General features: G+C 34.5%; 2 protein-coding genes across 3 annotated transcripts; one reads left to right on the plus strand and one right to left on the minus strand.

Annotated features, from left to right (window-relative positions):
- The first annotated feature begins 478 nt into the window (after nt 1-478).
- LOC112027486 (DNA-directed RNA polymerase V subunit 7) lies at nt 479-8,028 on the plus strand. Its single transcript, XM_024060148.2, has 2 exons — nt 479-645; nt 7,208-8,028. The coding sequence occupies exon 2, from the start codon at nt 7,217-7,219 to the stop codon at nt 7,784-7,786; it is 570 nt and encodes a 189-aa protein (XP_023915916.2). The 5' UTR covers nt 479-645; nt 7,208-7,216; the 3' UTR covers nt 7,787-8,028.
- Nucleotides 8,029-8,490: 462 nt separating this feature from the next.
- On the minus strand, nt 8,491-12,175 carry LOC112027481 (protein SIEVE ELEMENT OCCLUSION B). Of its 2 annotated transcripts, none has more exons than XM_065777302.1 (6): nt 11,782-12,175; nt 11,550-11,641; nt 10,140-10,435; nt 9,766-9,860; nt 9,497-9,627; nt 8,491-9,102 (listed from the first exon to the last, which is right to left on the minus strand). In XM_065777302.1, exons 3-6 carry the CDS (start codon nt 10,403-10,405, stop codon nt 8,647-8,649), a joined length of 948 nt encoding a protein of 315 aa, XP_065633374.1. In that variant the 5' UTR covers nt 10,406-10,435; nt 11,550-11,641; nt 11,782-12,175; the 3' UTR covers nt 8,491-8,646. The 2 variants fall into 2 exon arrangements, with proteins under 2 accessions (XP_065633374.1, XP_023915911.2); XM_024060143.2 differs by having other exon boundaries at nt 10,140-10,585.
- Between the last annotated feature and the right edge of the window lie 1,463 nt (nt 12,176-13,638).

Below are 13,638 nucleotides of genomic sequence, written 5' to 3' on the forward strand. Positions count from 1 at the left end.
TATTCTTATGTAGTTACTATTACAATCTACAAAACGTGCCCTAAATCTATACAAGCTTTGCCAATTGTTGTGAAAAATATTGTGAAATTTTTTAGTAATACTACATTCACAACATTTACATAACAATTTCATAATAAATCTTATGCGACAAATATATATATATATATTTATTTATTTTAAATTCTATTTGGCAAGTAGTTACTAGTTTTAATGGTTTACAACTGAAATTGCTTCTTTTGCTTATTAATAATAGCTCGCAATAACAACTGACCATCTAAATTTTATTGTGAAATTACAGTGAAAATATGACAAAGGATATCATTTCTTGAAAATATTTTGTATGCAATTATGCAATGCTAATCCTAAAAGCCTTCAAAACACCCCCCCCCCCCCCACCCCCAACCCACAAAAAAAAAAAAAAAAAAAAATCCTAAAAGCCACCAAACGAGTGCCAAATAGACACTCGGATGGGTGCGCATTGTATCACACCACAGCCGAAATAATCTAGGATGCGCCGGTTCCGTGTTGCTTTTGTCTCGCAACAAGTTGCAGACACAGCAGCTCTCATTCCTTAAACTTAGAAAAGGAGTTCGCAGTCTGCGCCCATCAATATATCGATCAGCCTCTCTCCAAAATCCCAACCAGGTTCTTTTTCTTAAACCCCCTTCTCTCTCTCTCTCTCTCTCTCTCTCTCTCTCTCTTGTATATATATATATATATATATATATATTTTTTTTTTTTTTTCACTTCCTACTATAATTTGCTCAACTGGGTTGACATTTTTACTATGGTCTTTATATGTAATTGGACTGTCTTGTTGGTTTCTGGGTTCATATGTTGTTTTCTGTTTTCCACATAGTTTAAAGTAACCAAACACATGAGTGATTGCAAGTTAAGAAGTGAAACTAAAACTAGCTGTGTGGGTTATAATTATATATTTATATTCCGCTTATTGTTTAGCTTCCCATACCCAGGGAAAGTTTTGAATTCCCTTGTTCTGAAATCTTAGATGCATTGTTGTTGGAAACTTGGAAATGTGTATTTAATCCCATCGTGGGTCTGAATTTATCAATCCTCATATGCGCGTGACCATCAATTTAAAAATCAACATTTGATGCAGCACAAGGCAGTTTTGAGGACTTGTGTGGAGAGTTATTAAATTATGAACCAAAAAAATATTTTAAAAAATCCTTAGGAGTTAACACCTAGCATTGCTCAGAGTCGACACCGATGTTGGGAGGAAGATAAAATTCTAGAGTTAGCCCCAAGAGTCAGCACCAAACCATTAGAAGAAATTTTTTCAACAATAATTGTATTACTCAATCAAAACATACCAATACTAAATTCTGTGGTCTTTAAATAGGGTTCCCGAGTTAGATCAGGTGAGCAAAGGAAAACCACCCATAACCAAATCCAGGAATAAAATCAAATAACATTCAGTCATAAAAGTCATGCATCAATAAACATTAATTGGGTCCAATGGGTAGGAGGCCTCCGTTGTTCAGCCATGTGATTGGGGATCTGTATCTGTTGTCTCCACCAGCATTCGATTTTCTTGTAACTTCATGATGTAGAATATTCAATAAATTCAGCACGATATTATGTTTCTTGACGAGTTCTTAAAGGTTTGTTGTGGGGGGTTTGATGTTAACAACTTAGAGATGGTTTTTGATGTTTAAGGATTGATGGTTAGATTATAAAAAAGATTGAATCGCGGAGGATTCTCCTTTGGTTTGGTAAATAAAATAGTGAATAGATGGAGGAAAAAGAAAGATAAATCCTAAGCAATTTAACCTCGGGTTCCTAAGTAATGACATCTAGAAAGGAGAAGACAATCACATGCTCAAATCTTAACAAAACGCTGTTATTTTGTTGAACTCAGCCTCTCTTTGAATCTTGATAGAATATATAGAAGCCTTCATATACACCTAAGAAGTACAGATATGACATGACATGAGATATGGTATACAAAAATTCTTGAAAAACTAGGAAATGAAACGATAGGCACGAAGATTAAATGTATGTATATTTTTAGCTTATTTAAATTTAATAGGCCTTTTAGGTTTAGATATAAGTAACAACCATAAACAATAATCAAGCCTTAGTCCGAAATTTTTGGGGCCGGCTATGGATTTTGAACATATTAGTCAAGATTGGCTACATGTAAACAAAGAAGGAAACTACTAGAACAAAATAGATTGAAGGCCCAAAATATAAGAGAATACTCATAAGTATCTGGTATTGCCATTTCTTTGAATCTGTAAATAATCAAATTACCCCTACCCTTTTAAAACTTAATCAAAACTTAACTAGCAGCAACCTAACCTAGATAAACAACAAAATAAGACTTAATATAATGTAGACTAGCTGAGAGAGGTCCCAAAATAACTCTCCATCATCCTAAACATCCCAAATTAGTTCTTGACCATTGGAATATAATTTTCCTCAACTTTATTAAGTCTGCAAAGGGGGTTGCCAGTGGCATTCCCATCACTTCATGTCTCTGTCAAGGAGACTTATGGTAAAATTTATTAAGAACTTGTCTTGCTTTGGTGAACAAAGTCTCAAAATTGTGCATGGAAAACAGTAAAAAGTATGTCCAATGCCAAGCAAGTGAAGGTAGGCTTTACTACCTAGAATTATATCTGTTTTTTGATAGAATGGGTATCTTTGCCCAAAGGCCTTTTTTTGAAATATGAGTTTGAAACTTTTAGATCCTTGTTTAATCTAAACAGAGCATTTCATATCTCTGTTAAAGTTTTATCTTTCATGGCTGATAATTTGATTCCTTGATGAAGCATGCATTCCTCTTTATTCTTTTCCTTTTCTTTATCCTTTCTCCAACTGTAACTAGTTGTTTCTGTCATTCAACAGGTTTGGTTGATAGTTGACTTTCTAATAGAATAAACTGGCTTCCTTTTTTGGGAAGCCTGCATCAAACTAAACTCTTTTCCTTCTTGTTTGGATATGCAAACTAACTTCTTTAGTCTTCTTCTGGTTCACACCATCTACTTATACCTTTATGCGTTATAAAATTGTTTTATATATGGGTCATGCTGATTTTAGAGAACTAGAAGTGAACTTACTTGTAAACAAATTACATTGCAGATGAAATGATGAAATAATGAAATTTTCACTTTATATTAATGTAAAGTTTGAAATGACAGGTTTATTAATGAAACAGTAAAAATGTAGTGAACTAGTAATTTCCTAAAATGTTATTTACTTTATTTTTATTTTTTGATAGGTACCCTTTGATAAGAAACTGTTTGTTTGTTTTTGTTTATTTATTTATTTTTGGAAAATGTTGGAATATTATAGGAAATTAAACTTCCACCTTTTGAAAGTTTCACATATTTTGGACAACCTAATTATTTTTTGTGAAAAAATGTGGGATGGAGGGGTAGTGATTATTTGTTGAATGTTTGTAAATTTGAGAGGGTAAAAGAAATCATGCATTGAATAAATACCTTAGAAGAATGAACTTGATTGCGACTTCTACATGTATAACACTTGCTTTGACAACATATGTAGTCATATACAGATATACTAAACATACGGTATTAGATATATCATCTTGGCTGTAGAGTGTGTGTGCGTGTATTTATAATCAAGGGTAAATTGTAAATTACACCCCTAAAGTTTGAGAATGTTTGGATTTTACATCCTGAAGTTTCAGAATTTGGATTTTACCTCTTGAAGTTTGAAAATGTTTGGATTTTACACCTTGACGTTTCAGAATTTGGACCCCTATAAATATTAGGAGTGTTTGGATTTTACTTCCTAAAGTTTGGGGTTTTTGGATTTTACACCTTGAAGTTTCGGAATTTGGGAGTGTAAAATCCAAACAGCCCCCAAACATTGGGGGGTAAAATCCAAATTCTAAAACATTAGGGTGTAAAATCCACACATCCCTAAACTTCAGGGGATAAAATCCAAATTTTGAAACTTAAAGGTATAAAATCTAAACACCTCCAAACTTTAGGGGTGTAATTTGCAATTTACCTTATAATTAATATGTTACCTCAACTAGGGGAGAGGAATTCGAACCTTGGCTCTCCTCATAAAAGAGAACAAGCAATGCCACTAAGTTACAAGGCTCGTAGCAGCTGTGGTATTTGTTTTGTTTATGTTATCACTGGTTTCCCTCTAGATTAAGGGTGTTCAATTTGTCATTTTAGCCGGCCGTGAGCAGGATTTTCCCACCTAACCAACCTCATTGGTTTTCCAAAATTACCAATCTAAACCAGACCATCTGAATCATTTTAACTGAGCTTCACCGAGCTGAAACTCATTCTATTGTTAGCCTCAAAGCAAAGAGAAATAGGAAGGCAGGGACAGGTGGAGATTTACAGAGGATGGCAACTATTTTTACCAGAAAATGAAGATAGTTGGAGATATAAAACGGAAAGACAGAGATTAGCAACATTGGTGATGATCTACAGGGGAATGGTGGAGATTGACAAGATCCATGGAGATTTCACATTGGAGGACGTAGACTGACGGCTATTATGAAGGTTAGGAGGGTTTAAGGGTTAAAGGAGTGAAGGACGGATGGGACTAAGAGGCATGAAAGGCAGGTTAGGGATTTCAATTTCAAAATTTGGGAAATTTTGGAGATTGGGTATTCGCTAATTGGAGGCATGGTTTTGTATGGGCATGTGCCTTGTTTTTTTCTTCTATCCAGCAACTAATTGTTACCACATGCACTATTTAAACATAATATAATTAACTGTAAATAATAATAAATAAATAAATAATCGGTGGTCTGGTTAAACTGAGAAGTGGATGGTGTAGGAGTTGCTAAAACAGAAACCGTACTTCACTATGATATTGCTAGAAGTTGACTGAGACCAATTGGCACAATATGGGGTGGTCGGTTTTGTCAGGCTCATGGACACCCTTTGGATTAAGAGTATGAATATGGTTGAAAAGATTATGAAAATATGCTAGGTGCAACTGGAGGGAAGGCACTTCCTGTTGTGACACCAGTTTGGTGATTGATGTCCTAGTCCTAAATTTAAAAATTTTCATTCTGTCTTTACAATGATGTCAATGATCTAGCAAGCTAGATCCAAGGATCCAATTAAGTAGGTGAGCCAATATCAATGTAGGATGAAGGAAATAAAGATTGTTTCTCCGTTTCTTGACCCAGAATTTAATTGTAAAACAGAAACAAACCAACCTCTCAGAGTAAGGTTTCTGGCTAGTCCTCGAACGCAGCTTTAATATTCTTATGATTAACTGGAATATTTGTGAGTTTTTTCTACCCATTACTACCAAAATATAAATATATGTGCAAGTATAGTCTTTACAATTTTGCTTAGTATGCTTGGCCAAAGTTCTAGGGGAAAGGAAGGTCATGGGTTCAAGATCCATTGGTTGTGTGTGTAACTTAGCAGCAAAAAAAAAAAAAGAAAAAGGCCAAGGGCAGGAACTCTACCAACAGGACCAACAGGAACCCTATCATCAACCTATAGGCCCGGAGCAAGGATTCCAGAAACTGAAGAATGGAAAAGACTCTTCAAGTGTCTCAGATCCTAGAAGAATAAATGGATTCGGGATTTGATCTGTTCAATGACATAAGAACATAATAATCAGAAAGAATATAGAATTCATTTTAAATTCTTTTAGCACTTAACCTTTTACAATTCATTTTTTCTATCTTATTGGTGCCCTTATATCATTTCTTAGTTAATATTTCAGCCTATAGATTTATGCCTAGCCTATTTTCTTTTATAATTCAGTATGCTAAAGATCTCCTATGTTATGCTATTTAATTCTCGATATTGTTATTCATAATATTGATCTAATTTGATATCATTGAGATCCTCTGATAAGGAAGGAAACAAAAGAATCTCAATTTTATGACAAATTCAGTCCGATGGCTGTTCTCCATGGCACTGTCAGATCACTAAGGCCAGCTTTCATCCCCGCTCGACGGGTGGGTCTTGCAGTCAAGCTCCCTTCTGCCTCTGGCTTTTCTACTCGTCTGGCATTCTGTTCTCCTTTGTCTCATTAAATCTTTCTTTGTTCTTATTACTTGAGTTGACTTAGAGTGTTGAAAATCTACTTTGTTATTAGCTTAGGTTGGGTTGAATTTCATCATGAATGCAAATAAGAAACTTCTAAGCACTTGGGCGCCTAGTAAATTCTACGTTCTCTGAACTCTACCATCTTTCTAACCATGGACAATTTATGGCTTCTGTTAACCGCTTCACTTGAATGCTTTGTCCATTTTTATCTTCCATTCTTATTGCACAAGTGAAAAATTAGTATGAAGTTGATCTACATAAAAAATTAAAAATTAAAAAATATGCATAATGATTGAAATGCTCCACTCTCTAGTATAGTCGGGATTTTTTAGCTTTCACAGTTCTTTGTTACAGTTGCATAAAAGAGATTGCATTTAAACTTTTGAGACCAACATGGTGGGTACAGATGGAAATTCTGATTATATTTCACGCATTATGCTTGTGTTTTATATGACAGGAGAGAGAGGGGTTGGAGGAAGGGGGGGTGGGGGGGTTCATTATTGCTAAGAGTTGGACATCATCTTGGCTAACTTACTTAAATTTTAGTTAAAAATATCAGGTTATGTTGTCTCAGGTTTATCATCATTACCAGTCATTAGAGGGGGGAAAAAAAAAAAACCCAACGACCAACAAAAACCACCATCTTGAGACGAAGCAAAATCAGTAGACCAAACACCATAATTCCCCTTATCAATTGGGACAGAGTTGTTTGGGTTTTCAGTCCCTTTACGTCTTTCCATCAATTGACAATGAGATAGATGGACATTTCTGTGTGGGTTTGTTGCTATTCCCGTACCCCCAATGATATTCCTCTATATGTTTATGGAGGCCAATGAGCTCTAGCTCAGATTGCACTTCCTCCCCTTGTAAGTGTAAGCTGGAGGGTAAAACTGTTTGCGTGCATGTGTAATGTACCGATAAAAAAAATGTTTATGGAGCTTCTCCAGTGTATTATATAAAGAAAATAATTCATTTTAATGACATGGATTATCCAAAAATATTTTGTTTTAATGGTTGGTTTGTTGATTTTCTGGTTTGCTGACTGGAAACCATTCTATATGCTGCATTATCTAAAAGAAGCTGGATCATTAGTTCTGCAAAAATATATTTTGGATTATTAATTCTGAAAAACAATCTTAATAATCATGTTTCTTTTGGTCGTTTTGAATTAGATCGTGGATATGTTCTGTGAAGTAGAACTGTTAAGAGATGTGGCAGTCATTGCTGAAAACTTGAACAGAAATGGACTTGTTTCCCAGCGGTCCATCATAACGCGCCTGTTGGAGGACATGTTGAATGAAAAGGCCAGCAAGGATCATGGTTACTTTCTTGCAGTAACCAGCTTAAAGAACATAGGAAAAGGGGAGGTTGTGGATGAGTCCGGGGACGTTTTCTTCCCTGTAGTCTTTAATTGTCGCACCTTCTTACCTTACACAGGAGAGATTTTGCAGGGAGTTGTTAGCCACATATTTAGGCATGGGGTCTTCCTGAGATGTGGACCTATTAAATATGCTTTTCTCTCAGCTCGAAAAATGCCAAATTACCGCTTTGTTGCTGGGGAAAATCCGATCTTCTTGAGCGATGAGCTTGCAAAGATAGAGATTGACATTGTGGTCCGTTTTGTGGTGCTTGGAGTAAGATGGATAGAGAAAAGGGGACGCATCAAAAAAGAATTTGTGATGCTTGCCAGTTTAGTTGGTGATTCCCTTGGACCTATTTCATTGTCTGGATCTGATGAATTGGATTTGTAAATAAATAAGAAAACTACACAAGCATGTTTCTTTGAAAATGATTTTCATTTTAAATTCGTTTTATTTTGGGCGGGTGACACTGCAAATAGGAAGCTGATGTTTGTGTGATGTATATATTTACCGAATACCCATGTCAATTATAGCTTGCAGCTAAGTTTGCTGCAAGTTTGGAAGGATTTGAGACATTTAAGAATTAGGATATTGTAATTACAGTGAGCGATGATGATACGCAGTTTTGTTCACTTTTTCCATTCTCTAGTACGTAGGTATCCTGATGTATTGTCTGCTATTATACTTCGAATGAGCATGTTCTCATTGATATCAAAAAACAGCTGCCACTTCATTCAATATAAATAAATATATATATATATATATTTGATAAAAGAGAAAAAGATTGTCGTTTGAGCCGTAAGAAGTCGATGCAATATCATACTTACAAACTTTGTTTAGTGGAAGGAATGGGTGCTACTCTAAAGTTGATTGGCACAGGCTTGATTTGCATGAAATAACACCATATTTAACTCGGTTAAATATGTATGATAAAGAACTTCTCTACTTCTCAGTTTCTAATATTCTACTAATATAATTACCTTACACACACTAAAATGAAGCTGACAACGTTTATCACTTTTCTGCAATCAAGGTCATCTTATTTGTGTGAGTAAAGGAAAGATATTTTTATACAATCATTAGTGTACACATAATATCCATAATTTTATATACTTTAATCATATTTTTAAGTATGTATACATTTAACACATGAGACGGTTGATATGTAACGCTGGGCATAAATGTAAAGCGCAATCCTTCCCAATCCTCCTGCAGTACCGTAGTGTTTGCGCTAGTAGCTTTGGCAACAATTATTTTTTTGGTATGTGCACACAAAGATAACACTGACACACACAACTACAAAGCTCACAAACAAGCAAATCAATCCTTCTCTTCCTAAAGCAAGAGAAGGAGTTGATTCCTCTAATCTTCTCTAGCAAAATATTGTGTTCTACCCTTACTTTTGGGTTTATCACCACAACAATTGGCTTATTTGTGAAGTGCCACTCCTCCCTGATGAACTTGATGCCTGGTATAGGTAAAAATTGTTGCACTATGTACAATGGCACCTCGGTGCCTAGGCTTCTAAACTTTCTTTCGATGTTAATGGTTGTTTTGCTCTGAACCACAATTGGAACCCACACGACCTTACCCCGATTGCCAAGCTCTTTACGAAGCAGCTTGAGAGTCGAAACATCATTATCAGAGATGTCTGGGCCCGAAATGAACAATAACACGTATCTGTGCTTCAATACGTCAAAGTAAACCTGTTTGTGGAATTTAATCATTAATCAAGGGAAATGTGTTAGCAAGAAATTCAAATTCTAACTACAACAATATGTCATCAAATCTCAATTGGTCAGTTTGTTTTTTTAGCCAAGCTACCCAACAGAGTAATGTGCCTAGTTTTGAAGGTACCCAAATTCTATGACTATATGCTACAATTAGATAGTTTTCTGAAAACTAAAAAGACATTTACACATGCACAGCCACATCAAATATATATTGAGGATCAAACCAAAACTAGCCCTAAAAGTTGAGGATCAAAAGAATACTTAAGCCAAAAAGGCTTATGAAAAAAGAAAATAAGAAAGTAGTGAATAAGTAATAACACTGTACTAATAGGAATAATAATAGAGGTGATGGGTAGCCATAGCAAACCTCATTTGAACCATCGATGAGTTGCTGCACATTACTCTTGCCATAACACAGCGCCTTAAAAACTTCCATGATTTTGGGACGGATTTGGAAGAGATTCATGAGTATCTGATAAGCCTCTGTCTCAGTTTCCTCTACATTTAAACGAAATCTTTCATTAGCATCTAGTCCTTTCTCATGCATTGCATTTTGGATTCAACACAGGCAAGGAAGCATTGCCTTTTATGATATGAACACAGGCAATTATGCTTCCTTAACAATAAGTAGCTAACCTATTTGTTGTTTGCAAACATTCAGTTGAATCTTAAGATTGTTGAGGATGTGGTAAAGATTGTAAGTCAAGCTGGACAGATCCACCTCTTGGTCCCTGAAATTGGAGCAATCATAGTCATTTAATAATGCTAAGGTAAACTCGTCTCTGGTTATATTGGAACATAAAATCCCTTCTAAGAGATCTGATAAAATTGGAGTTATACAATGAAGATTAGGATTAGCATGACCCCTTCGCTAAGATGACAAGACTATGTACAAATTCAGAAAAGGGTCCAACGTTCTATTCATCTAAATATTAGTCTCATACAAAAAGAATTTCTAGTTAAGATTTTTGAGCATGGAATATTGGAATGGACAAGCTAGGATAGCTTACTCATCACTAGTGATGCCAGTCATCTGAGCTGAACAACCAATAACAGTTCTAATGAGCCAATAGGTGTCCAAACGGATATGGTTCAAGGCCTTTAACAATGCTGGCACATTCTCTCTACCATAGTTAGGTAGCTTCTCTAACTCAAAAATGCACTTAATTACTTCCAATGTGACTTTGATCAGATTGTTAAGTTCAGCAAGTGCTTGCTGGCGTTTTTGCAACCCTGAGTTCCCTGCCAGGACTGGTAGTCCCTTCAGGATTGACATTGATTTGGCGAGTTGATCAGACGCGCCAATCTGCATAAGAAGCCAGAATTCTCCATAGTCCAAAGCAAAAGCCGCAAGGGTCATCACGGCCCTTGCATCCCATGAATAGCTTGATAGCATGCCAAGTATTGCCAGTGTTGTTTCATGTGCATTTACCACACCCGGACCCTTGCATGCCATCTAGAGTTACATATTTATTAGCATTGTGCCCATGCCATTCATGGGAATATGATATTTCAATAATGAATAATAGAAGTCTTTTGATTAATAAGACATCTAAGTAAATTTATTATTTAGAAAAAAAAAATTAATTTAAGAAAATTTAGCAATCTTATTTAATGTGAACGGTTATGGAATTGATAAATATACAAAATGTCAAATGCACAGTCCATCGAGTAATTACTAGATGCTTTCAGAGTACTTCATGTGGTACTATGTCAATAAAAAGAAACAACCTAATAAATTATATGATATAAGCCAAAAATATTTAGGTGAAAGAGTAAAAATTTTGTATTATGATCTGGTAGGAGTTACACGACCATCGCCCCTTCCAAATAAAGATCTTGACAGAGTTCAGTCCCTCCTCAAATCTATGCTTCCATTTCATTTATATACAACAAAGAATAGATGAGGAAGTGAGTAAATACTAGGTTCCACTCATTTTTTAAATAATTATTTGTGAAAAAGAGAAAGTGCATGTTGGCCCCCTTAAATTTATAGAATAAATAAAACAATTGATTAACTAAAATAATTTTTAAAAATCTGAGAAAAAAGATAATTCAAAAGTCAAGAAAAATATGATGTCAAGTTAAAGTTACAAAAGGTGAATAAAGGATCCAAATGTTGTTTTTAAAGTAACATATTTATGATTACAGATCCTTTTCATCATAGTTATATATATATATATATATATATATATAAGAGATCCTTTTCATCAGTTCACTAATACTGTGAACATTTTGGATTTGGGCCCATTATCTAATCATTTACCATATTAATCAACATGATATCATGGCAATCACATTATCCTTACACCAAAAAATTGAGAAAAGAAAAAAAAAAAAAAAAACAGAGTAATATGAAGTATATATCTAAAGGGTTTCATATATAAATGACAATTACTATGATATATACATATGCTAACCTTGCAGGAAATCTGCTTAAGTGTAAAAACGGTGAATTAAAACAGGCACTGGGAGCCATGTCCTCCGTGTTAAACAAAAGTGCTTGGGCACCCTGCAGTAAGGCATACTTAATTACCAAAAGATTAAAAAAAAAAAAAAAACCTTAAATTGACAAGTACTAAAAGACATAAAAAAAATGGCTGAGAGAGTGAGAATTGGCAAGGTTGTAGATCCGGAGGGTGTATATTGTACCGGCACAAAACTACCAACAATGGGTGCGGCATGCTTAACAATGTTTTCGACTAAAATGAAAAGAGACTCAGCATCAAACTCTTCACCAGCAGTAACATGGATTTCATCAATTTGCTTCAAGATCTCCTCCTCGTTATATCCATTTGGCACACCCATGATCTCAAACTCAACAGCTTGCTGCTTGGATCCTAGTGCTTCCATGCTGGTCATATTGTGCAATACAAAGCAAGAAAAGGCCAAAAAAACTTCTGGGTTTTACGCAAAATGTGATGTTCTTCCAGATCAAACTCTGGGATAGGTGGAGGACTGGGAAATTAAGATGGCTCGTGTTCTTTGTTTCAGCTTTTACGTGGCCGAGTTATAACCATTGGAACTGGGATGATAAGGACCCAAGCTAACATCGTTAATTATTTTTTTGTCTATATTCTCCCAGCTTGAAAAAGTTAACTTCAAGTGGGTCTATATCATCATGGAATTACAAACAATAATACAGTTTATCAAGAAAAAAAAAAAAAACATTAATACAGTAATTAACGATGCAACAAATTCCACATATCTACCAACATAAAATGGTGCTTTGACAGCATTCTCAAATTCTTCATTTTATCCACTTCTAGAGCTTTTGGATTTAGTTCAAAATTTATTAAACAAGCTTATCCAGCACGGGGAGTAAAGAAACCGCAAAATATTTCATTTGGAGAGGTCTGAGACAAGGGAATCCCATGTCCGTTTATAATCGGAAGTGAAGTGCTGGCTAGATTAATTGATAGAGAGTCAAATAGGACTGCAATAAGAGCGGTGAAAATGGCTAGTGGGACTCTTAGCTATAACTAAATTGTTTTATGCCGATGATGTAATGCTCTTTGGCAATGCAAAAGTGTCATAAATGGAGCCTTGGTTAACTTGTTAATGCTTAAGTATGTTTGGTACACTGAATAGAGATTACGACAGGAATTGTAATATTTATTATTAAGAATAAAATGTGTTGTACTGTAATAATTATATTTATTCATTAGTTTGGTTGTGAGTTATAACATTAGAATAATACTTAACATTTATTTTAGGAAATTTCTTACCCATACAATTATATTTCCTTAAAAATTGTTATTTTTAAATTTAAGAGAGATATGTGTTATTTTTTAATAATTTTTTATTTTTATAATTGTTAGATATATATGGAAAGTTTGTTTACTTGAAAATATATTAAAATTTGAAATTATTGCACTTACTAAGGAATAGCTAGTACAACTTTTTAAAGAGGAATAATTATTCCTTATTTTGAAAAATAGCTATTCATAAGGAATGATTATTCCTTGTAATAAAAACACAACCAAACTAAAGAATAACTAAACCATATGAATAACTATTACTTTATAATGCCTATTGCAGTCTACCAAACATACCCTTATAGTGTTTGGTCAAGACTGAGTAGGGCTGTAATCGGTTCGGTTTAGTGAGTTTTTTTTTTTTTTTTTTTTTAATATTTGGCCAACCGAAACCAAAATTTTCGGTTTGCAAAGTTCATAACTAAAACCGATTGAAACAGTTGGAACTTAATCGGTTTCGGTTTGTTTCGGTTTCAGTTGGTTTTTTGGTCAGTGTTCAGTTTTTGCGCCTTAAGTTTGGGCCAGTTGGGCCTATGGTTTTTTTTTTTTTTTTTTCCAAAATTTTCTGTTTGGGCTTTTTTTATATAAAAAAAATGCAGTATTCAGTATGTTGTTACTACAAATAGAGATTCAGTATTTTTAAAACACTAACTTTATTGATATTCAGTATTAAACAAAACCCAAAATACAAAAAGAGAGAGGGTTATCGAGATTTTCAAAGAGCATATGAGACAAAGGCAATTAGCTAACT

This window comes from Quercus suber, unplaced genomic scaffold, assembly GCF_002906115.3.
Source record: "Quercus suber isolate HL8 unplaced genomic scaffold, Cork oak 2.0 scaffold_152, whole genome shotgun sequence".
Taxonomy (NCBI): Eukaryota; Viridiplantae; Streptophyta; class Magnoliopsida; order Fagales; family Fagaceae; genus Quercus; species Quercus suber.